This window comes from Brachyistius frenatus, unplaced genomic scaffold (genome assembly GCF_029030835.1).
Source record: "Brachyistius frenatus isolate BFR_SWC_R1_liver_20210118 unplaced genomic scaffold, ASM2903083v1 Contig_294, whole genome shotgun sequence".
In the NCBI taxonomy this organism is placed as follows: Eukaryota; Metazoa; Chordata; class Actinopteri; family Embiotocidae; genus Brachyistius; species Brachyistius frenatus.
In genome coordinates this window covers 72220-95000 of record NW_027210893.1, presented here as the reverse complement: position 1 = coordinate 95000, position 22781 = coordinate 72220, and the positions used below count along the sequence as shown (strand labels likewise).

The 22781-nt window shown below is 44.9% G+C and overlaps 1 protein-coding gene across 1 annotated transcript in view; it reads left to right on the top strand.

Annotated features, from left to right (window-relative positions):
* The window catches only part of akap1b (A kinase (PRKA) anchor protein 1b), a 20222-nt gene extending 3592 nt beyond the window's left edge, over window positions 1-16630 (top strand). Inside the window, 11 exon segments of the mRNA XM_069722503.1 lie at window positions 3096-4630; window positions 6895-7019; window positions 7796-7922; window positions 8009-8097; window positions 8100-8135; window positions 8917-9094; window positions 9663-9813; window positions 11516-11583; window positions 11667-11740; window positions 11828-11893; window positions 16359-16630. Coding sequence (XP_069578604.1) covers window positions 3121-4630; window positions 6895-7019; window positions 7796-7922; window positions 8009-8097; window positions 8100-8135; window positions 8917-9094; window positions 9663-9813; window positions 11516-11583; window positions 11667-11740; window positions 11828-11893; window positions 16359-16421 — 2487 coding nt within the window. The 5' untranslated portion in view covers window positions 3096-3120 and the 3' untranslated portion in view covers window positions 16422-16630.
* The last annotated feature ends 6151 nt before the right edge of the window (window positions 16631-22781 follow it).

Genomic DNA, 22781 nt, shown 5'->3' with positions numbered 1-22781 from the left:
CATAAATAACTGAGGTTGATTCCTGAACTCGGCCGCTCGTGTTATTATTTATTATTTTATATATGATCGTGTTTCAGTGTCTCGTTGAACTGACCTGAGACGGCAGCAAAATCCTGATTTGAGAGCATTTTACTGACTTAGTTTCCAAATTCAACGATCTCTGGGAGTTTTTTTTTAACTTATTTTGTAATGGTACAATATTGTAAAATACTTTTTTACATGTCACGTATATTGAGTTTTGATGTCTTCTTCCATGTCTGAAGAGGATCTTTAAAGCAGTGGTTCCCAAACTGTGGCGTGTTGCACTAATGAGATGCGTGGCGCCACCTGGTGGTGTTCAAAGAGCTTTGCTGGAGGGCTTAAAAAACTGTCATTTAATTTAACAGACAGCAGTGATTAGATTTACACATCACATTACAGTGTTTATCTGTTAATCATTTAAATAAGGTAACTACTAAAGATACATGTTGCCTGCAGTGAAAAGCTTTGATTTTGAGCCCTGTTAATGTTATTTAGCCTCTCTGGGTCTATTGAATGGTTAAAGTAGTGAATTATATTTGATGGGAAATATGTTTGGTTCATGATGGTGCATGAGCTGAAAAGTTAAAGCTTCCCGATGAAGTTCAACTTCCATCACCTGCTGTGAAAACACACGCTGACACAGACTGTCACTTTCTGGCTATAAAACATATTAATAGTTTTCTCAAATAGAAAGTTATTGTACACAATGAGCAGTTTAAAGTGCAGTCAGATTGTGTCAAAGCTGAATGAATAAATGAGATTATTTCTTGCATAAACTTGAGTTTGAGGTTCTTGAGTGCTGTTGACATGAACCTGTAGCTGAAGGAGCTCCGTGCCGCCGTCGTCTGAAGGAACACGTTCAGTACATTGTGCACAAAGTATTACATGACCTCTATGAATACCAGATATCACAGCATTTTACAGGGTTATGTTTGTTGTGTACTGAATAGCAGAGGAATCCTCCACCCACGGGGCTGGGAGGTGGATGGTGTTGGCTTTCCCACTTGGGAAGGAGTCTTCATGGCTCTCCATTATTCAGGAGGAGAGGTGCACCCTGGGTACGTTTGAGTGTGTTCTTCCCTAGTCAGAGTGTGTGACGGAGAGCGAAGCCACTAAAGTAATAGGATGTCAGCGTGTTTTCCAGACGGTGTTGCGTTGTGTGAATGAAGCACTGTGACTTCCATCAATGAACACACATGAACTGATGTCTGGGAAGCATCTTTCTGTTGTTTTATGGATGACTGTGTCCCAGGGGGCCGCCGAGGCCCGCAGAGCCGCCGCAGGCCTACAGGGGGCCGCCGAGGCCCGGCGGTGATTACGTAAAGAAGGGAGCGCCAGCAGCAGCAGAGGTCAGAAGTCCAGTTCACTGCTGCGTCTCCGCTGTCACGCTCCACATATACGACTTACACAGGAATCTGAGAGCAGCTGAGAGAGCTAGGCAGGACGTGTCCCAGTCACGTAACCCCATGTGATGCATTCCTTCAGGTGGAGGCCGGCTGCTCCGCAGGTCTGTTAAGGAAAGGCATGTGCACACGGCCTTTTTTTAACACGGACAGGGAGTCGCCTCCTACGGGGGGGCGGCACACCAGGAAATGCACATAGAGAGGGCTGTTCCACTGTGAACAGATGGGGGTGGGAGGAAAGGGTTTGTCTTTCTCATTCAGTGGTTTCTATCATAACTATTAAAATAAGAGCTCTGAATAGGAACCGCCCAGCTGGAGTTAAGTGACACCAGTTTCAGCCGTAAATCAAACAGTAAAAATGTATTGAATTTGTATTTCGTGAGAGAAATTGAATGGGAGTTTTTGAAGAGTTTTTTGGAGCCAGCCCCTGGTGGCCATCGGGGGTATTACACTTTAAGGCACTTGTGCATTGGCTTCACCCAACGGTGTTCGTTCTCCCAGAACAGGAAGTAAAGGCTCGGTTAATGCTTTAAGACACAAAGCTGAATTTAAGTTTCAGTGTTTTCTTCACTTTGTTCAACCGGCTGCAGAAGTCGTGGCCGCAGATCCACCCCGACCAAATATATAGGAATATACAGTATATAAAGGAATATACAGTATATAAAGGAATATACAGTGTATATATAGGAATATACAGTGTATATAGGAATATACAGTACATATAGGAATATACAGTGTATATATAGGAATATACAGTATATATAGGAATATACAGTGTGTATAGGAATGTACAGTGTGTATATATGGGAATATACAGTGTATATAGGAATATACAGTATATATAGTAATATACAGTGTATATATATAGGAATATACAGTGTATATATAGGAATATACAGTGTGTATAGGAATGTACAGTGTGTGTGTATAGGAATGTACAGTATATATGGGAATATACAGTGTATATAGGAATATACAGTGTGTATATATAGGAATATACAGTATATAAAAGAATATATAGGAATATACAGTGTATATAGGAATATACAGTATATAAAAGAATATATAGGAATATACAGTGTATATAGGAATATACAGTATATAAAGGAATATACAGTGTATATAGGAATATACAGTACATATAGGAATATACAGTGTGTATATATAGGAATATACAGTGTATAAAGGAATATACAGTATATATAGGAATATACAGTGTATATATAGGAATATACAGTATATATAGAAATGTACAGTGTGTGTGTATAGGAATGTACAGTATATATGGGAATATACAGTGTATATAGGAATATACAGTATATATAGTAATATACAGTGTGTATATATAGGAATATACAGTATATAAAGGAATATACAGTATATAAAGGAATATACAGTGTATGTGGGAATATACAGTATATAAAGGAATATACAGTATATATATATATATATATATATATATATATATAAAATGAAACTTCTTCCAAAACCTGAAATGGCTACACGCTACATACATTGGATTACACAGGAAGTAGTATTCAGCATGAACTGTCTCCTGACTAACGTGTGTGTGTGTGTGTGTGTGTGTGTGTGTGTGTGTGTGTGTGTGTGTGTGTGTGTGTGTGTGTGTGTGTGTGTGTGTGTGTGTGTGTGTGTGTGTTTTGTTTCCAGGTGTAGCTGCTAGTGTCCTGAGGAAATGCCGCTGAGGTTTCGCTCCTTCCTGCCGTACACGCTGCCTGGAGTCCTCGCTCTGATTGGCTGGTGGTGGTACACCTCACGGAAAAAAGAGCGGCTCATCGGCCTCGAGGGCACCGAGGGAACTCCGGCCGCCGCGGACCGTAACACATCTCCAGCAGAGGCCAGCAACAGTTGGGTTGAGAGAGGCGCTGACACAGAAAGCCCCGCCCACAGACCTGCGAAGGTCAGCAGCCAGAGAACAGAGCAGGAAAATATTTCACTTGCCGGGGACACTGACGTAGCACATTCACTGAGAGGAAACTGTGAAGAAGATGCAGCTCAGTTAGGCAGAATAGAACCAGAGGAGGCCCACGAACCCTCCGACTGGACTCTACCATCACTCGGTGAAGAAGACAGCCTACAGGTGTCGTTACACCGAGACCCAGAGAGAAGCTCCTCCCCCGCCCCGCTCACTGAGCTGGACAAATACCTCGTCACAGAGCCGGCGTGTGCTCTGGAGGCCGCGGTGGAAGAGCTCGTCTCACCCTGCCACGCCACCAAAGTCACAGCACCACACCTGAGCGATGCGGAGAGGCCGGAGCCGGAGGGGGAGGTGGCCCGGTACCACGTCACCGCCAGCACACAGGAGCAGGCGGCTGTTTGTGCGCTCACCCCAGACGACGTCCACCGGGGGATCCCGTCGGAGGCCGACTCCCTGGACACGCCCCCGTCAGCGCACGACTTTCTCCAACATACCCTGACCAGCACACCCGCCACCCCGCCTCTCACCTGCACGGCCCTGACCGCTGCCCAGGTGACCCCCGGAGAGGTCCAGGTTCACCGCAGCGCCACAGAGGACCGGGAACTGGAGCTGCTGGCCGCCGGACTCATCAGTGAGGTCATCTCGGCAGCCACCCAGGAGGTCCTCGGGGTCACCGGCTGCCAGGACGCCGACGGCAGCGCTGCGCCTGCGAGTGGCCGCCTGCGCACGCAACAGGAGCCAATCAGAGCGCAGCAGCACCTCCTGATGAGTCCCTCCCAGGTGGGCTGCGAGTGTAACATCACGAAAGAGAAAGAAGAGCCAGGGGTGCCCAACGGATGCTCGTCGGTGTGGGAGCCGGTAGAGGTCAGTCACAGCCTTCATCAGACCAACAGTGCACAGAGAGGCCACTGGGCGACGCCGCCGGCAGGGCAGAGCAGTCCCGGGCTCAACATGAAACTGAAAGGCTACGAAGCCACGGCGCTGGCCGAGGACTCGGCCTGCAGCACCTGTCACTCTGAAGATGGCGTCAGCAGCGAGGATCTCCTCAACAGCACGTACGACGGCCAGATGGATGCCATCCAGGTCACGGACTTGTCGGCTCGAGAAGCCACGCAGCCTCAGTCTCTGGGGGAGTCCGTCACAGAGGCTGCGGTTCTGGACGTCGCTGAGGACAACTCGGCGGTGTGTGAGCTGAAGAGGCTCAACGGGATGGGTCTGAGGAACGGAGCTCACGGGACCTGTGAGGTGGAGACGGACCAGTCGGGAGGTGAGACGTCTCTTTATTCTGAGCAAATACTAATATGAATGCTTGGGAGGTTCACAATCTGATAAAGATTTATCGTCAGATACCAACGTATCTGTGAAACCCCCAAAACGTTTCACCTGCAGCGGTTGTGAGTTTGAGACGATGGACTCGTGTAGGGACCAATCAGAGGCCTCCCTCCGGGCTGAGGAGGAGGAGCCTGCAGGCGGACGCGGGATGAAAAAGTGCTTCAAACGACGCTGCTGCAGTTTGATCGTCAATGATGTTAATTTATATACAGTACATATAAAAAAAAAAATAAGGCAATGTCAATTCTTTTCTTTATTTGTTTCTTTTTTTTCCTCTTAAAAATGAGAAAGACGTGATTGAAGTATCGTCCCAATCAGCAGTATGATTAAAATCTAAACAATATCCATCTGTGTTCCTCCCTCACTGTTCGACAGGAAACGCAAGAAATTAATAAAATATAAAGAAATACAAATCCTTACAATACTCATCCCTACATGTAGTATGGTCAGATCGGTCAGATCCACCGCTGGCTCCTCCCCCAGCTCGTCCAAATATGGTCACTTCCTGCTCCAAACCGCTCCGAACTAGTAAAGATGGTGACGGACAGAATCTGAACTGGAGGATTCATAACGTTCACAAACCAACGATGACATCACTGATGGTTGATGGTTGGTTTCATTATTGTTATTAAAATGGTCTCGGACCTTGAATTTGGTGAATACAGAATAAATCCACATGTTTACTGCATTTTCAGCTTATAGTCAGTCTGAACATTTCTGGAGAAGTAGAAGATTGAACTTGTGTGCTGAATGTGTTCTGGACCAGACGGTGTGTGAAGGTTTCCACCTGACGGAGCTGCAGACCAGCCGTGTGCTGGGATGTTTGGATGGAAACATGAGCATGTTTCTCTGACTAACTCTAATGATCCGTCACAAGCAGGACGATGTGTAAAACGGGTCCAGCAGGCGGTTCTGAGAGTCCTGGTGTGGACTGAACCGGAGCAGAACAAAGACGTCTCTCACCATTGTATCTTAGATGTATTGATGATAAACAGTAGCCGTTTTTTAGTATTTATTATAATGATCATAAAGTGTTTTTAACAGAATAAAATCCGTTGAACCATTTTAATCAAACCGTCACTGGCGTTAACCTCATCGTTAATGTGATCGCATCACAAGTGGCCCGCTGTCAGTGTCTGTTCACACCTGGTATTTCATGCGTCTCCACATGTCTTGAGTGACCACTTGTGATCTCACTTTCTCGCTTGTACATCACGAAAATGTACAATAAGAACAGAAACATGAGGTTAAGCAACAAACTAAAGACTCATTTTAATTCTAAATGTATGCTGTTGTTGTTTTTTTTTACTTTGAGTGAGTTTGTAATTCACAACTCGAACCATCAGCACCCGATGGCTTTGGGTCAGATTGATGAATTGCTCCAGCACGTCTCAGATGTTGTGGATCAGTGAACTGCTGGAGGGGGCGGAGCTCCGCTACAGCTGTGGGCCTCGTGTCAGATAAACTTTTAAAAAAGAAAAGAAAAATCCAGAGGAGTGTTTGATGAAACAAGTTTGTATTTTAAATCTCTAAACAGCTGCGTGTTTTCAGTTTTCAGGTAAATCTCTGCTGCCGTCTGTTCGTTCAACTCAGAGATTTTTTTCAGGTAACAAAAAACAAACAAATAAGAGAAGAAGAGGTAGATCTTCAGGTTAAAGATTAAATGGAGGAGAAAAAAAACATTAAAAAAAAAATCAACCAACCTGCTGTAACGTGACGGGAACACGTGGAAGCACCGAATCAGAAACAAACACAGAGAGCTGCATTCATTTATTTTTGTATTGTGTATTCAGTTGAGTCGGCGGTCTTTCAATGTGTCCCAGGGGGCATTGAAGGAGGTCTGAGCAGATCTGAGCTCGTCTTCACAAAGATTCTTGGAATCCTCTCAGAGCTCCTGACCGCCTGAAGACTTCTTGTCAGGAACTCTGATCCAGGAAAGTACAGAAACCCTGATCTCAGTGAGGAGGTGTGGTCCACCCCGTTGCTAGGTGACCAGGAGGAACTTTTAGTTCGATGACTGTTTGTGAATACGACTGCTGATCTCAAGGCGTCCTGGCTGCTTTCATACCTGTACCTGTAGTTTACCACATCTGATCCAATCACAACTGGACGTGTGGGATCGGATCCAGAAAGGGCTAAATTATTGTGTGTGTGTGTGTGTGTGTGTGTGTGTGTGTGTGTGTGTGTGTGTGTGTGTAGGTTCGGATGTGAACAGTATGGACTCCGTGGACAGCGGCTGCACGATGGGAGCAGGCGAAAACCAGAGCAACCACTCTGCCTCCTCCGGCTCGGAGCTCATCGTCTGGGAGATCGAGGTGCCAAAGGTGAGTCCGGACAGCCTCACCGTCTGCTTCACCCCCAACACCACATCACCAGAGAGGCCCGTCCAAGGCTCTATGATCATCCGTTAGCACAATGTTGTCCTGTTTCCGTCCTGATAAAATGGTTCTGATCCAGAAGTGTCTTCAGCTGCAATACCAGCGAGTGCCACTAGAGGTCGGCTCCAAAAAGCCTCAGGCTCCATAGACTCCCATTCAACTTCTCTCATCAAATCCAAAGTGAATAAAATGTGTCCATCAGTTATCTCGGTGTTGTTAGCTAAAGTCACTCCTTCTTCTTAGTTTTCTGGAGGTCCATCTGAAAATAATCCCTCATTAATTAGAAAAGAAGATTCAAGAAGACCTGTTTTTGGGGGCGTGTCTGTTTGATTGACAGGCCTGTGGTACAGTCAGGTTACAGCTATCGGTGGGCGGCGATCATTCGAATAGATCTCAAAACAGTTCTGAGTGACTGTGGAATATCAGTTTTGTTTGAAAAGCTGTAACATCATCAGACTGAACCGGTGCGTCGGTCCACTGTGAAGCTGCTTCTGGATCCTCTGGGCTGTTGGCTCGAACATGTTCTAGATTTTACAGCTTCTTTGCAGAAACCTCATTATTTGAAGCATCGTCTGTTGCCATGCCAACGACTGTTCCATCAGGATGAATGGAACCGACTGCTTTAAATTCCTCATGACGTGTCTGAGCTGACAGCGGGCGGACGTGGCGGTGAGCCGCTTGGTCACGTGTCTGCGTGTCGTTGACTCGTCTTCCTGTTACAGCATCTCGTCGGACGTCTGATCGGGAAACAGGGAAGATACGTGAGCTTCCTGAAGCAGAACTCCGGTGCAAAGATCTACATCTCCACGCTGCCGTACACACAGGAGTTCCAGATCTGTCACATAGAGGGTGAGTCTCCGGGAGCGGGGGTGGGGGGTACCGGTGTTGAGCCGGACCGATGGTAGAAACCGGACCTGTGTCTGATCTGTCGGCAGGTACGCAGCAGCAGGTGGACAAAGCTCTGTCACTGATCGGGAAGAAGTTTAAAGACCTGGATCTGACCAACCTGTACGCTCCTCCACCGCCCCCCTCACACTGCCCTCCCTCCCCATGACCTCCTGGGTAAGAACACAGTTCTGTCTGCTGCAATGTACACATGTATGCAAAATATATTCATCTACAAACGGTCCTTTACTGTGGGAACGTTTGTAAATGAGAAAATACTGAGATGTTGTGCGAGTTTAGTCTCCAGGAAATCAAAACAATCAACGCTAATTGAAACAAGATTTTTCTGCAAAAATTGTCATCAGCAGAAGTAAAGTGCTAACAGCATTAAGTAAATCTTTTCAGACAAAACTCACTTTATTAACAACCAACAGAAGGAAACTGAAACAAGCTGAAAACAGGAAGTGACGGGGTTTGTGGGAAATGTGTTCTTCACATTAAAATGATGTGATTAAATGTTTGTGATCAAAGGAAGTGATTCCATATTACTGGATGTTAAATGAGTTTTCTCCACACGTCCAGTTGTCAGAGACGTCTCTTTGTTGGTTTCATCCAGCAGGTCTATGTGTTGAATGAACATGAATTAAACAGCATCTAAAGCTCTTATTTTGAAAGGCTGATGTAGTCCTTGTTTCTATATTCCAGTCACAGACGCTCTGTTCTGGAAACATACGCAGCTTTTAGGACCTTTTAGCAGCTTTTAGGAACTTTGATCTCCACGGTTCTCTAAGTTTAATAGATACGTTAAAAAGATCAGAACTAAATAAATAGCATTTTTGAGAAAATCTTTCGCAAAATCTAATATTTTGATTGCAACAATCACAAAACACTAGTTAAAATCCTGGAGGGACCGATTGATCATATGAGACTCTCAATAACTCCCTCTCATGTCCTCCAGCTGCTGCTGCCCAGCGGCGTGACGGTGGAGGTGATCGTGGTGAACATCGTGTCGGCGGGTCACGTGTTCGTCCAGCAGCACACCCACCCCACCTACCATGCGCTGCGCAGCCTGGACCAGCAGATGTTCCTGTGCTACTCCCAGCCGGGGACCCCCGCCCTGCCCTCACCGGCTGAAGGTAGCCGCACCCCTGCTGCTGCACAGGAGACTTGGGGGAGGGGAGGAGGGGCTGCATCCATTTCTGTGGATGAATCTTTCTTCAATTGTTCACTTGAACTTCTGAGCTAATAACATTTTGGAGGTCAAAGGTCACCATGACCTCATGTACATCCCTTTCTTTTGAACAGGGTATATTTTATTACATCCGACACAAACGTTCACATGGACTTGAAGATGAAGGGATTTAGAAAGGTCGAAAGTCAAGGTCACAAAACACGTCTGAAAAATTCATACGTTGATTATTGCAAAACGTCACACAAGTATGTAACTGGACAAAATGATGTGATGATATTTTATGTCAATGTTGCTGCAACATGATGACTGACAGGAGGTCACGTTACGTCACATGATCGTAACACGGCTGGAGACGTGTTTCTGTAGCTTCTAAAACATGGATCCATATCTGAAGCGTTGTCTGCTGTCATGGCAACAGCTTTGTGCTCCATCAGAATTAGCTTTATTATTATTATTATTATCGATATAATGGGAGCGCCCAGGATGACCTGCCTGTGTTCTGCCTCCCTCAGTGGGGGTGATCTGTGCCGCCCCGGCGGTGGAGGGTGCCTGGTGGAGAGCTCAGGTCATCACCTTCTACAAAGACACCAGCGAGGTGGAGATCAGATACGTGGACTACGGAGGCTACGACCGAGTGAAGATCGACTCGCTGCGGCAAATCAGGTGAGTGACTCACCGAGTCCTTCTTCCTCTGAATGGAGGAAGTTCACAGCTAAATCAGCTTCTGTTGGGAATCATTTCTAAAATGTTCTGGCTGAATTTGTTGGGTTTTAAAAGTCCGAGCAGTTTTTCACCTTAAACATCTTGCGATTGCAATAATTAAGGCAAATTCAAGCAAACTTGAATTGCAAAGTTTGTAATTTTTTTTAACATTTCCACTATTTTACCGCAAAAAACTGTTGTCATCAGAATCTGAGCTGAAAATATTAAAACAAAGTAAATATTTTAAACTAAACTCTCTTTATTAACAACAATAACTCCTCATTTCAACCAGAAAGTCTCTGCTCCTGTTTTCATCTCCAAATAAAACTCTGTTCACCGGAGGAACAGGAACAAGAGGAGAAACAGGAAGTGACGGGGTTTGTGGGAAATGTGTTCTTCACATTAAAATGATGTGATTAAATGTTTGTGATCAAAGGAAGTGATTCCATATTTTTTCATTTATCAGGTGGTGATTAAATAAAAATCGCATTTTTCCTTCTGAACTTGCAACAATTCCTGCAATTTTACAGAAAAAAACCTCAACAAACAAATTATATCAAAAAAATTTATCAAATCTGCCACAAAATCAAACATTTCTGATCTCAACAATCACAAAAGAACTGAGATAAAACTCATTTAACATTTAATATGGAATCACTTCCTTTGATCAGAAACATTGAATCAGATAATTTTAATGTGAAGAACACATTTCCCACAAACCCCGTCACGTTATTTGTTAATCAAAAGTGAATTTTGCCTGAAAAATATTTACTTTTATGTCATTAATACACAGATTCTGATGGCAACTTTTTTTGCAGTAAAATAGCGGAAATGTAAAATCGCAAGCTACTGCAAATATTGGGGAGTTTGCGTATGGATGGATGGATGATGGATGGATGGATGGATGGATGATAGACGATGGATGGATAGACGATGGATGGATAGCTGGATGGATGGATGGATGGATGGATAGATGATGGATGATAGACGATGGATGGATGGATGGATGGATGGATGGATGGATGATGGATAGCTGGATTGATGGATGGATAGATGATGGATGGATGGATGGATAGACGATGGATGGATGGATAGACGATGGATGGATGGATGGATGGATGGATGGACGATGGATGGATGATGGATGGATGGATGGATAGACGATTGGATGGAAGGATGGATGGATGGATGGATAGACGATGGATGGATGGATGGATAGACCATGGATGGATGGATGGATGGATGGATGGATGGATGGATATGGATAGATGGATGGATGGATGGATAGACGATTGGATGGATGGATGGATGGATGGATAGATGATGGATGGATGGATGGATAGATGATGGATGGATGGATGCTGACTGAATGAATTCATCCCTCAAAGGATCATTTTTAAATGTGCTTATTGTGATTGCAGAGTTTCCTGGAGGAACTGATCCTTTGACATGAACTGTTGTGGAAGTTGATGAACATGTTGAAACCTTGTTTGAACCTCAATCTGTTAAACAGTTCAACCTTTCTTTTACTGCCCCCTCTGGTGAAAAGGTTCACTTCTAATTCTGACTGTGTGTGTGTGTGTGTGTGTGTGTGTGTGTGTGTGTGTGTGTGTGTGTGTGTGTGTGTGTGTGTGTGTGTGTGTTCTGTAATGGACTTCTCCAGGTCGGACTTTGTAACTCTGCCGTTCCAAGGAGCTGAGGTGCTGCTCGACAACATCGCTCCTCTCCCAGGTGTGTGACCACCGTTTAACCTTCATTAAATGCTCTCTAACATGTTCGACCTTGTTCAACCTTGTTCCAACCTCCTCCATCAGGAGAGGACCGTTTCTCGGCCGAGGCCACGTCGGCTCTGGAGGAGATGACCCGAGGAGTGGCGCTGCTCGCACAGGTAAGACCACCGTCCTCCTGAAACCTTCCAGAGGACCACGGTCGGCTCTGACTAACCAGCTGTCTGTCTGTCCGTCTGTCCGTCCAGGTGTCCAACTATGACAACAACACAGGCCTCCCGCTGGTCCACCTGTGGAACATGGTGGGAGAGGAGGTAAGAGATCGGGGGTGTCAGGTTGAGGTTCTGTAACCGTAGATCAAAACGTTCTGAGGCAACATCTTTACACGGAGCAGGAAGTTAAACCTGATGAGTCACCGGTCCAACCTTCATCTCTTTTACATTTCATTACATTACATTACATTACATTACATTACACTACACTACACTACATTTCATTACATTACATTACACTACACTACACTACATTACATTACATTACATTACACTACACTACATTACATTACATTACATTGCACTACACTACATTTCATTACATTACACTACACTACATTACATTACACTACACTACACTACATTTCATTACATTACATTACACTACACTACACTACATTACATTACATTACATTACACTACACTACACTACATTACATTACATTACATTGCACTACACTACATTTCATTACATTACACTACACTACATTACATTACATTACACTACACTACACTACATTACATTACATTACATTACACTACACTACACTACATTACATTACATTGCACTACACTACATTTCATTACACTACACTACATTACATTACATTACACTACACTACACTACATTTCATTACATCACATCACATTACACTACATTACATTACACTACACTACATTTCATTACATTTCATTACACTACATTTCATTACACTACATTTCATTACACTACATTACATTAGATTACATTTCATTACATTTCATTTATCTGACTCTTTTATCCAAAGCTACTTACAATAAGTTCATTTCAACCATGAGGGTACAAAACCAGAACAACAAGAATCAAGAAAATACAATTTCTTCCAGAAAGCCAAACTACAAAGTTCTATCAGTAAGTTCTATTTTAAGATACTAAAGTTCTACTGTTCAAGGTGAAGGAGGAAGAGGTGTGTTTTTAGTTTGCAGCGGATCTCTTCATCATCATTTCCTGAGTTCTGGTGTTGGTTCAGAGTTCTGGTTCTGGTTTCATCTCTTCATCTTCTGTTCCTGAGTTCTGGTGTTGGTTCAGAGTTCTGGTTCTGGTTTCATCTCATCATCTTCAGTTCCTGAGTTCTGGTGTTGGTTCAGAGTTCTAGTTCTGGTTTCATCTCTGGTTCTGAACATGACCAGAAGCTTCACGTTAGGTTTACTATCAAACTCTGGAAATCATCACGGAGACTCTGATGATGGTTCAGGAGGTCTGAGACCATGAAGACACCTGGAGACGTGTTCTTGGAGACGTTCAGGACGTCTCCGTCCAACTCTGGAAGAAGAACCTCCCCTCACCACTCCTCCTCCTCACCAATCCTCCTCCTCACCACTCCTTTTCCTCACCACTCCTCTTCCTCACCACCACTACTCCTCCTCTTCACCACTCCTTCTCCTCACCACTCCTCCTCACTACTCCTCCTCCTCCTCCTCACCACTCTTCCTCCTCGCCACTCTTCCTCCTCACAACTCCTCCTCCTCATCACCACTCCTCTCCTCACAACTCCTCCTCCTCACACCTCCTCCTCCTCACAACTCCTCAGTGTTTCAGTGTTTCACTGTTTCAGGTTTCAGTGTTTCAGGTTTCAGTGTTTCAGTGTTTCAGGTTTCAGTGTTTCAGGTTTCAGTGTTTCACTGTTTCAGGTTTCAGTGTTTCAGGGTTTCAGTGTTTCAGGGTTTGGTGTTTCAGTGTTTCAGGTTTCAGTGTTTCACTGTTTCAGGATTCAGTGTTTCAGTGTTTCAGGTTTCAGTGTTTCACTGTTTCAGGTTTCAGTGTTTCAGGGTTTCAGGTTTCAGTGTTTCACTGTTTCAGGTTTCAGTGTTTCAGGTTTCAGTGTTTCAGGGTTTGGTGTTTCAGTGTTTCAGTGTTTCAGGTTTCAGTGTTTCAGGTTTCAGTGTTTCAGTGTTTCAGGTTTCAGTGTTTCACTGTTTCAGGTTTCAGGGTTTCAGTGTTTCAGGTTTCAGTGTTTCAGTGTTTCAGGTTTCAGTGTTTCAGGTTTCAGTGTTTCAGTGTTTCAGGTTTCAGTGTTTCAGGTTTCAGTGTTTCACTGTTTCAGGTTTCAGTGTTTCACTGTTTCAGGTTTCAGTGTTTCAGGTTTCGGTGTTTCAGGGTTAGGTGTTTCAGTGTTTCACTGTTTCAGTGTTTCAGGTTTCACTGTTTCAGGTTTCAGGGTTTCAGTGTTTCAGGTTTCAGTGTTTCAGTGTTTCAGGTTTCAGGGTTTCAGTGTTTCAGGTTTCAGGGTTTCACTGTGTCAGGTTTCAGTGTTTCAGGGTTTGGTGTTTCAGTGTTTCAGGTTTCGTGTTTCACGGTTTCAGTGTTTCAGGGTTTCAGGGTTTCGGGCTTCACTGTTTCAGTGTTTCAGGTTTCAGGGTTTCAGTGTTTCAGGGTTTCAGGTTTCAGTGTTTCAGGTTTCAGTGTTTCAGTGTTTCAGGTTTCAGTGTTTCACTGTTTCAGGTTTCAGTGTTTCAGGGTTTCAGGGTTTCGTGTTTCAGGTTTCAGTGTTTCACTGTTTCAGGTTTCAGTGTTTCAGGTTTCAGTGTTTCAGGGTTTGGTGTTTCAGTGTTTCAGGTTTCAGTGTTTCAGGTTTCAGTGTTTCAGGTTTCAGTGTTTCAGTGTTTCAGGTTTCAGTGTTTCAGTGTTTCAGGTTTCAGTGTTTCAGTGTTTCAGGTTTCAGGGTTTCAGTGTTTCAGTGTTTCAGGTTTCAGTGTTTCAGGTTTCAGTGTTTCAGTGTTTCAGGTTTCAGTGTTTCAGTGTTTCACTGTTTCAGGTTTCAGTGTTTCAGGTTTCAGTGTTTCAGGTTTCGGTGTTTCAGGGTTAGGTGTTTCAGTGTTTCAGGGTTAGGTGTTTCAGTGTTTCAGGTTTCAGTGTTTCACTGTTTCAGGTTTCACTGTTTCAGGGTTTCGTGTTTCAGGTTTCAGTGTTTCACTGTTTCAGGTTTCAGTGTTTCAGGTTTCAGTGTTTCAGGGTTTGGTGTTTCAGTGTTTCAGTGTTTCAGGTTTCAGTGTTTCAGTGTTTCAGTGTTTCAGGTTTCAGTGTTTCACTGTTTCAGGGTTTGGTGTTTCAGTGTTTCAGGTTTCAGGGTTTCAGGTTTCAGTGTTTCAGGTTTCAGGGTTTCACTTTCAGGTTTCAGTGTTTCAGGGTTTGGTGTTTCAGTGTTTCACTGTTTCAGGTTTCGTGTTTCACGGTTTCAGGGTTTCAGGGTTTCGGGCTTCACTGTTTCAGTGTTTCAGGTTTCAGGGTTTCAGTGTTTCAGGGTTTGGTGTTTCAGTGTTTCACTGTTTCAGGTTTCAGTGTTTCAGGTTTCAGTGTTTCAGTGTTTCAGGTTTCAGTGTTTCAGGGTTTCGTGTTTCAGGTTTCAGTGTTTCGCTGTTTCAGTGTTTCAGTGTTTCAGGTTTCAGGTTTCAGTGTTTCACTGTTTCAGTGTTTCACTGTTTCAGGTTTCAGTGTTTCAGGTTTCACTGTTTCACTGTTTCAGTGTTTCAGTGTTTCAGGTTTCAGTGTTTCAGGTTTCAGTGTTTCAGTGTTTCAGGTTTCAGTGTTTCACTGTTTCAGGTTTCAGTGTTTCAGTGTTTCAGGTTTCAGTGTTTCACTGTTTCAGGTTTCGTGTTTCAGGTTTCAGTGTTTCACTGTTTCAGGTTTCAGTGTTTCAGGTTTCAGTGTTTCAGGGTTTGGTGTTTCAGTGTTTCAGTGTTTCAGGTTTCAGTGTTTCAGGTTTCAGTGTTTCACTGTTTCAGGTTTCAGTGTTTCAGGGTTTGGTGTTTCAGTGTTTCAGGGTTTCAGGTTTCAGTGTTTCACTGTTTCAGGTTTCAGTGTTTCACTGTTTCAGGTTTCAGTGTTTCAGGGTTTGGTGTTTCAGTGTTTCACTGTTTCAGGTTTCAGGGTTTCAGGGTTTCAGGGTTTCGGGCTTCACTGTTTCAGGTTTCAGTGTTTCGTGTTTCAGGTTTCAGTGTTTCACTGTTTCAGGTTTCAGTGTTTCACGGTTTCAGTGTTTCAGGTTTCAGGGTTTCAGGGTTTCGTGTTTCAGGTTTCAGTGTTTCAGGGTTTCAGGTTTCAGTGTTTCACTGTTTTAGGTTTCAGTGTTTCAGGTTTCAGTATTTCGTGTTTCAGGTTTCAGTGTTTTAGGTTTTAGGTTTCAGTGTTTGTTTTTCAGGTTTCATTGTTTCAGGTTTCAGTGTTTCAGGTTTCAGTGTTTCAGTTTTTCAGGTTTCAGTGTTTCAGGTTTCAGTGTTTCTGTTTCAGTGTTTCAGTTTTTCAGGTTTCAGTGTTTCAGGTTTCAGTGTTTCAGGTTTCAGTGTTTCTGTTTCAGGTTTCAGTGTTTCAGTGGTTCAGTTTTTCAGTGTTTCAGGTTTCAGTGTTTCAGTTTTTCAGGTTTCAGTGTTTCAGTTTTTCAGGTTTCAGTGTTTCAGTTTTTCAGGTTTCAGTGTTTCAGGTTTCAGTGTTACTGTTTCTGTTTCATCATATTCACCTGTCGTCCTGCAGGTGGCGTCGGTGAACCGGACGCTGGCGGAGCGGGGCCTTGGGGTCTGGGTGGATGGATTCTGAACTGTTAACCCGCTCTTACCTCCACACACCCGCCCCCCTTATCTGTGGTGGTCCCCCACCGGGCCCTGGGTCCTCCTGGGGGGTTCTGACCACTACACACACACATCACTGGATCCAACAAGATTGTTTTTTTGTTTTTTTCTCAGTTTTGCTCCTCCCCTTCCCCCACTCCTCATAAAAAAAAAATTAAAGATGGTTTGCAGGCATTATATCCGAGAACACAGCAGTGCTTCAGATCCTCCAGGCGTCCTCTGGTTCTGGTTCTGGTACACAGAAGAACATCCTAACGGACAGGAAAACGTTCATTTTTCTAAGAAGAAAATCTATATTGTAACTAAAGGTTCAGCCAGTTTTTGTTTTTGTTGTGGATGGTCATGTCTGATGGGAGGACACGCCTCCATCTACCCGTGTGGAGCCGGTCTGAGTTCGTAGTTGTCTGAAGTTGCTCCATTTCAACGTGACGGAGGAGGGAGATGCACTGATCTCCCAGCAGCCCCGGCGGACGAGGACGCCGTCTCTTCACACGAGGACACCGTCTCCTCACACGAGGACGCCGTCGCTCTGCTTCTCCAACATGCAGCCACCAATCACAGCACATCACTGAACCACATGGAGCTGCGTATCTCTTGGTCTAAATATTCCCATGATGCATTTCTCTGACGGCCTCCAGCGGAGGAGGCACCTGAAGGCCTGATTTTGTTCTCTGCTTTTAACGACTGACGCAAAGATCCACTCTGAGTTTGTTGCAGCACCCTTAAATCCCCAAAACGTTCTGAGAGCAGCACAACGTATAAAATGACGTAAATCTTCTGATGTCGGATGGAAATAATAAGAATGATTATTGGACTGTAGGAAGTGGATGAGGTTTCTGAGATTTATGGCGCTACAACAGAGTTGGAGTGCGTCGTCTTAATGATCGAACACAAAGCTGCTGCTGTGGATGTGAACTCTGACTGATGTAGGAACCAAACACTACTCACACAGGAATGTTTACATTCAGCTGGTGTCATTAGTTTGCTCTGCTGATGGTCAAAGGTCAAAGGTCAGCCTGCCTCCCATCTTCACATGTGCATCCCGTGGGGAAATGACACACGGCTTCAGGACGGTCAGTGTGGGTGTTGATGTTGGAGGCAGGACGAATAAGACGAAAAGATCCGAGTGACGTTAACATGCCGGATCAGAACATCCCATCGTGCACTGGTCGGTACCGTGAGAGATCCGCGGGTCGTAACCACTTATCACGTGAACGTAACTGTAGTCGGTTACAGTTTCTGAGGAAATATGTTTTTAACTTCCAGCTCCTGTTTAGATGTTGGTCCTGCTGACCTGAATGTAGACTGAAGGAAACGTCTTTACTTCTAACATTTAATAGTGTCCCCCTGCTGAACGCCCTCCATTACAGACAGATGTCAGAACATCTGCAGCCACTCGGACTCCCGTGGTGAGCACAGAGCGTCAGCACGGCACCACAGAGGACGCTGCTCTGATCTAATGAGCCACGCTGTACGGTGGAGGTCTGAGTGCATTTGTGCAACAGCAGGGTGCATTGTGGGAAGGAGGCGGGCCACGGAGGTGGGGTGAAGCTCTGTTGGGAAACCTTTCGGTTCTGGCCGCACATGAGCCGTCGTGATGAAGGCAGAGACCTCAGGGTGAAGCTCCCCGACGCCCTGCAAACATAGAGTCAGAGGTGTTGACTCCTCAGATCTCATGGAGATGTTTGGTCCGGGAGGCCCCGCCTCCTCGCCTGGAGGGAAAGGACCTGCCGGGAGCTCAGGACTCTTTCTGAGGTCCATTGGAGCCTCGGCAGGTCTGAGAGGTGAAGGAATTTGGCTGATCGGTGTACGTTCTGTGGTGAAAACCAGCTGACTGGTCTTTATTCCACACTGAGCACCGCGTCACTCAACGACTTCGTCCAGGTCACGTTTAGACAAACTGATGTTGTGTTCCAGATGTTGTACTTGTGTTCCTGATGACATCCTTCCATCACTACACCAACAGCCCTCTAACATGTCAGGACTCGTACTGTGTAGTACAGGAAGTAGTGCTGTTTCACATCACACACCGACAGGAAATGACCTCATCATGTGAACACATCACCCTCCAAAATATCTGCATCTTTAATTATTTTACCCAGAATTCAGTGTGTTTTTGTGTCCTCTGTTTAACACTCAATAAACACACTGATTCTTCTGTCCAGCAGCAGCAGTGGAAAAGAAACATGTTGCGTTCAGGAACAGCTGCAGCTTCATCACACGCTTTTAATTTGAAAATCCTTTATGTCGGTGGCCCCGCCCTTTCCTCTACGGAGCCAAGATGCCAACCATTTAGGGCCACAAGTAGAACATCTGGAACACAGCATGAGTCTGCTAAATGAGGATATGATGTCAGGTGTCTTTAAAGGGTGTGAAGGCTCATCGTGACCAACCAGACTCAAAGTGAAGTGTAACATGATGGAAGAACCGTCCGGCCCGTTCAGTGAAGGAGACTCTGGTAAGAACTTTGTTAAAAGAGGGAATTATTTCAACCCATTGTAAACTAAAATCAGATGCTTTACTTAAGATGAGTTTAAACCTGCTGCCGACAGAACGACATCATCATCAGCCTTCAGAGCTGCTGGTTCTGGTTCTGGTTCTGAGTGTTCTCACCCCACCTTCCCTGTGTTTGCACTTCTCATGAGATTCAGCCTGAAGGAGCTGAACCAACCCGATGATGACTGTAATTCTAAAGAACATTAACTCCATGTACTTCTTATTTTTTTAATGAAGTCTTTAATGGAAATTAAATCACTGTTACTCTAGCAATAAGGCAGCTTTATTTTGATGAATATAAGGACGGGGAGGGGGGGCGGGTATGTGTTATATTGGACAAGTCAGAGCAGCAGTTAACTGTTGTCAAGCAAAGTCTTCAATAATAGATCTCAGGAACGGGTCGCTGGCTGCTTGGTGGATCCACCTGCTGATGGAGGGAGACGTGGGGATTTCAACCACGTCGTGTAGACAAGAAGTGTCGGGAACGACAACAAATAGAAACAGGAACTCGCTGCTGACGACAGGTACGCCCAGGTGGATTGTGCCCTGAACTCTGGCTGTCAGGCGGCCGCCTGGAAACCCCACATTTTGACAGGACGCACTACATGTTGAGTTGGAACCGGAGCAGGAGCCATATTGTTTCACCTGATCTATCGACTCACGTCTGGTCCTCCTTCTTTTTCTTTTTTTTTTAACCCAGATTAAATATGCCATGCTAGTACGCCCGCGCCCCTCTCCCCCCCAACCCTACCCCTCTAACAACAAGCCCTGCCGCCCACAGAAACCTTCACCACACCTTAAAGATCAAACTAAGCTTTTGTTCATTTCTCTGTAAATAAGATATTTGACTGTACTTTTCTATAACACTGGAGAGAAAGATATAAAGGGAACATTGTTATTTTTTATGTTTCTGTTTGGTTTGTTCTGGTTCATCCCGCTTCCCCTCCTTCACTCACTCACTGTTCTCCAGCTATGGGACTGAGTGTTAAAGTGTTTGCTTAGCTAGACAAGTCATCATTGGATTATTTAAATGGGTGTTAGGCTGTTGTGCCCAAAAGCATTTAACATGTACAGATCTGGTTTTTTTTTTGCTAGTCTCATCCGAAGTTTGATTTGTTGATTGTACAGATTGATTAGGGACGAAATAAAAGTTATTCAAAGTGTTTATGATACTTTTTTCCATGTCTTCATTGGTGGTAGGAGTGATTGGAAGCTAACCAGCCCAGCGGTAATTAAAGTGGGTGGAAGGGTGAAGCATGGGCCGAAGAGCCTGTTAAAGGTGGAGCCTGCTGCAAACACATGCCACACCTCTCCCTTTGGAGGCCCCGCCCCCAAATCCCTGGTCGTGTATTAATGAGACAGAGCAGCCACTTACTGAAGCAAAGCTAACATTGATTAAAAACACGATCAATGAATGATGAAAACGCACAAACACAAGTGTTGAGTAAAAACTACTGAGAGGAATTCATTGAGACTTTTTATATGAAACTAGTGACTGAAAAGACGTTTCAAATTCAGATCATTTGATGGTCAGTTCATCTGGTTTTCTTACAAGTGTGATTTGTGATTGCAGGTGAGAAATATGTTCTCCAAACTATCTTCATGTCTTACACAACATGTCTTGAAAGACATTTCAGTCATCCTACGAACCACTGAAGCTCTAAAACCTTGAACCCATAAAATATGAAAGTAAACCTGCTCACTGCTTCTTATTTGCTCCCAGGAGAATCCCATACATCCTAGAACCAGTCCCACTACAACCAGTCCCACTTGCACCAATACCACTAGAACCAATCCCACTAGAACCATTCCTACTAGAACCAATCCCACTAGAACCAGTCCCACTAGAACCAATCCCACTACAACCAGTCCCACTAGAACCAGTCCCACGAGAACCAATCCCTCTAGAACCAATCCCACTACAACCAGCCCCACTACAACCAGTCCCACTAGCACCAATACCACTAGAACCAGTCCTACTAGAACCAATCCCACTAGAACCAGTCCTACCAGAACCAATCCCCCTACAACCAGTCCCACTAGAACCAATCCCACTACAACCTGTCCCACTACAACCTGTCCCACTACAATCAGTCCCACTACAACCAATCCCACTAGAACCAGTCCCACTACAACCAATCCCACTACAACCAGTCCGACTAGAACCAATCCCACTAGATCCAGGCCCACTAGAACCAATCCCACTAGAACCATTCCTACTAGAACCAATCCCACTAGAACCAGTCCCACTAGAACCAATCCCACTACAACCAGTCCCACTAGAACCAGTCCCACGAGAACCAATCCCTCTAGAACCAATCCCACTACAACCAGCCCCACTACAACCAGTCCCACTAGCACCAATACCACTAGAACCAGTCCTACTAGAACCAATCCCACTAGAACCAGTCCTACCAGAACCAATCCCCCTACAACCAGTCCCACTAGAACCAATCCCACTACAACCTGTCCCACTACAACCTGTCCCACTACAATCAGTCCCACTACAACCAATCCCACTAGAACCAGTCCCACTACAACCAATCCCACTACAACCAGTCCGACTAGAACCAATCCCACTAGATCCAGGCCCACTAGAACCAATCCCACTACAACCAGTCCCACTACAACCAATCCCACTAGAACCAGTCCCACTAGAACCAGTCCCACGAGAACCAATCCCTCTAGAACCAATCCCACTACAACCAGTCCCACTACAACCAGTCCCACTAGCACCAATACCACTAGAACCAGTCCGACTAGAACCAATCCCACTAGAACCAGTCCTACCAGAACCAATCCCCCTACAACCAGTCCCACTAGAACCAATCCCATTACAACCTGTCCCACTACAATCAGTCCCACTAGAACCAATCCCACTACAACCAATCCCACTAGAACCAGTCCCACTACAACCAATCCCACTACAACCAGTCCGACTAGAACCAATCCCACTAGATCCAGGCCCACTAGACCCAATCCCACTACAACCAGTCCCACTAGAACCAATCCCACTAGAACCAGTCCCACTGGAACGAATCCCACTACAACCAATCCCACTAGAACCAATCCCACTAGAACCAATCCCACTACAACCAATCCCTCTAGAACCAATCCCACTAGAACCTGTCCCACTAGAACCTGTCCCACTAGAACCAGTCCAAAGAGGTGCCAAAGAGCCGGGACATCCACGTACTCCAACCACAGCACCTGTGTGGAGAAACTAAACTTTTCAGTCTTTAGAAATGCTTCACATCACAGCAGCTGCTCCAACAGCTTCTCTGTCTACTCAGTATCTATGAGGATCAGCTGAACTATTCAATGCAATTCTATTCAATTCAATTCAAACAATTCCCACATAAGCTACAGCTGACTACAGTCAGTAGACCTGGGGAAGTGAAGTGACCAGGCTCAGACGCTCTTCTGGTTCATGCTGCTCATACTGGGGATGAGAGGAGGCACGTAATTGGTCATCGCCCCGACTTTGCCTTGTCGATTTGTTTGCTCGTGGATTTTGCTTGTGTTTGTGTTTGTGCGTTTGCACCACCTAAGGAATTCATATTTTTGCCACCATTCCAGTTCGCAGGTCTGCAATATGTAGGTAATCTGTCTGAAAACATATCATGATGAATGAATTCCATATAGATATTAGATATTTCTTCCGTAGAGAACATCCTCCTCCCCCTAAACAAAAGGGGAAACTGTTGTATTACCGCAGGTGGAAAGTCTCTGGAGGGCCTTTTATATTAATTGGTTGGTATTTTGGCTTCTCACTTCATTGACTGACAAATGTTGTCAGGAAAAGTGAAAACCTCCTGACAGTGCCTTGGCC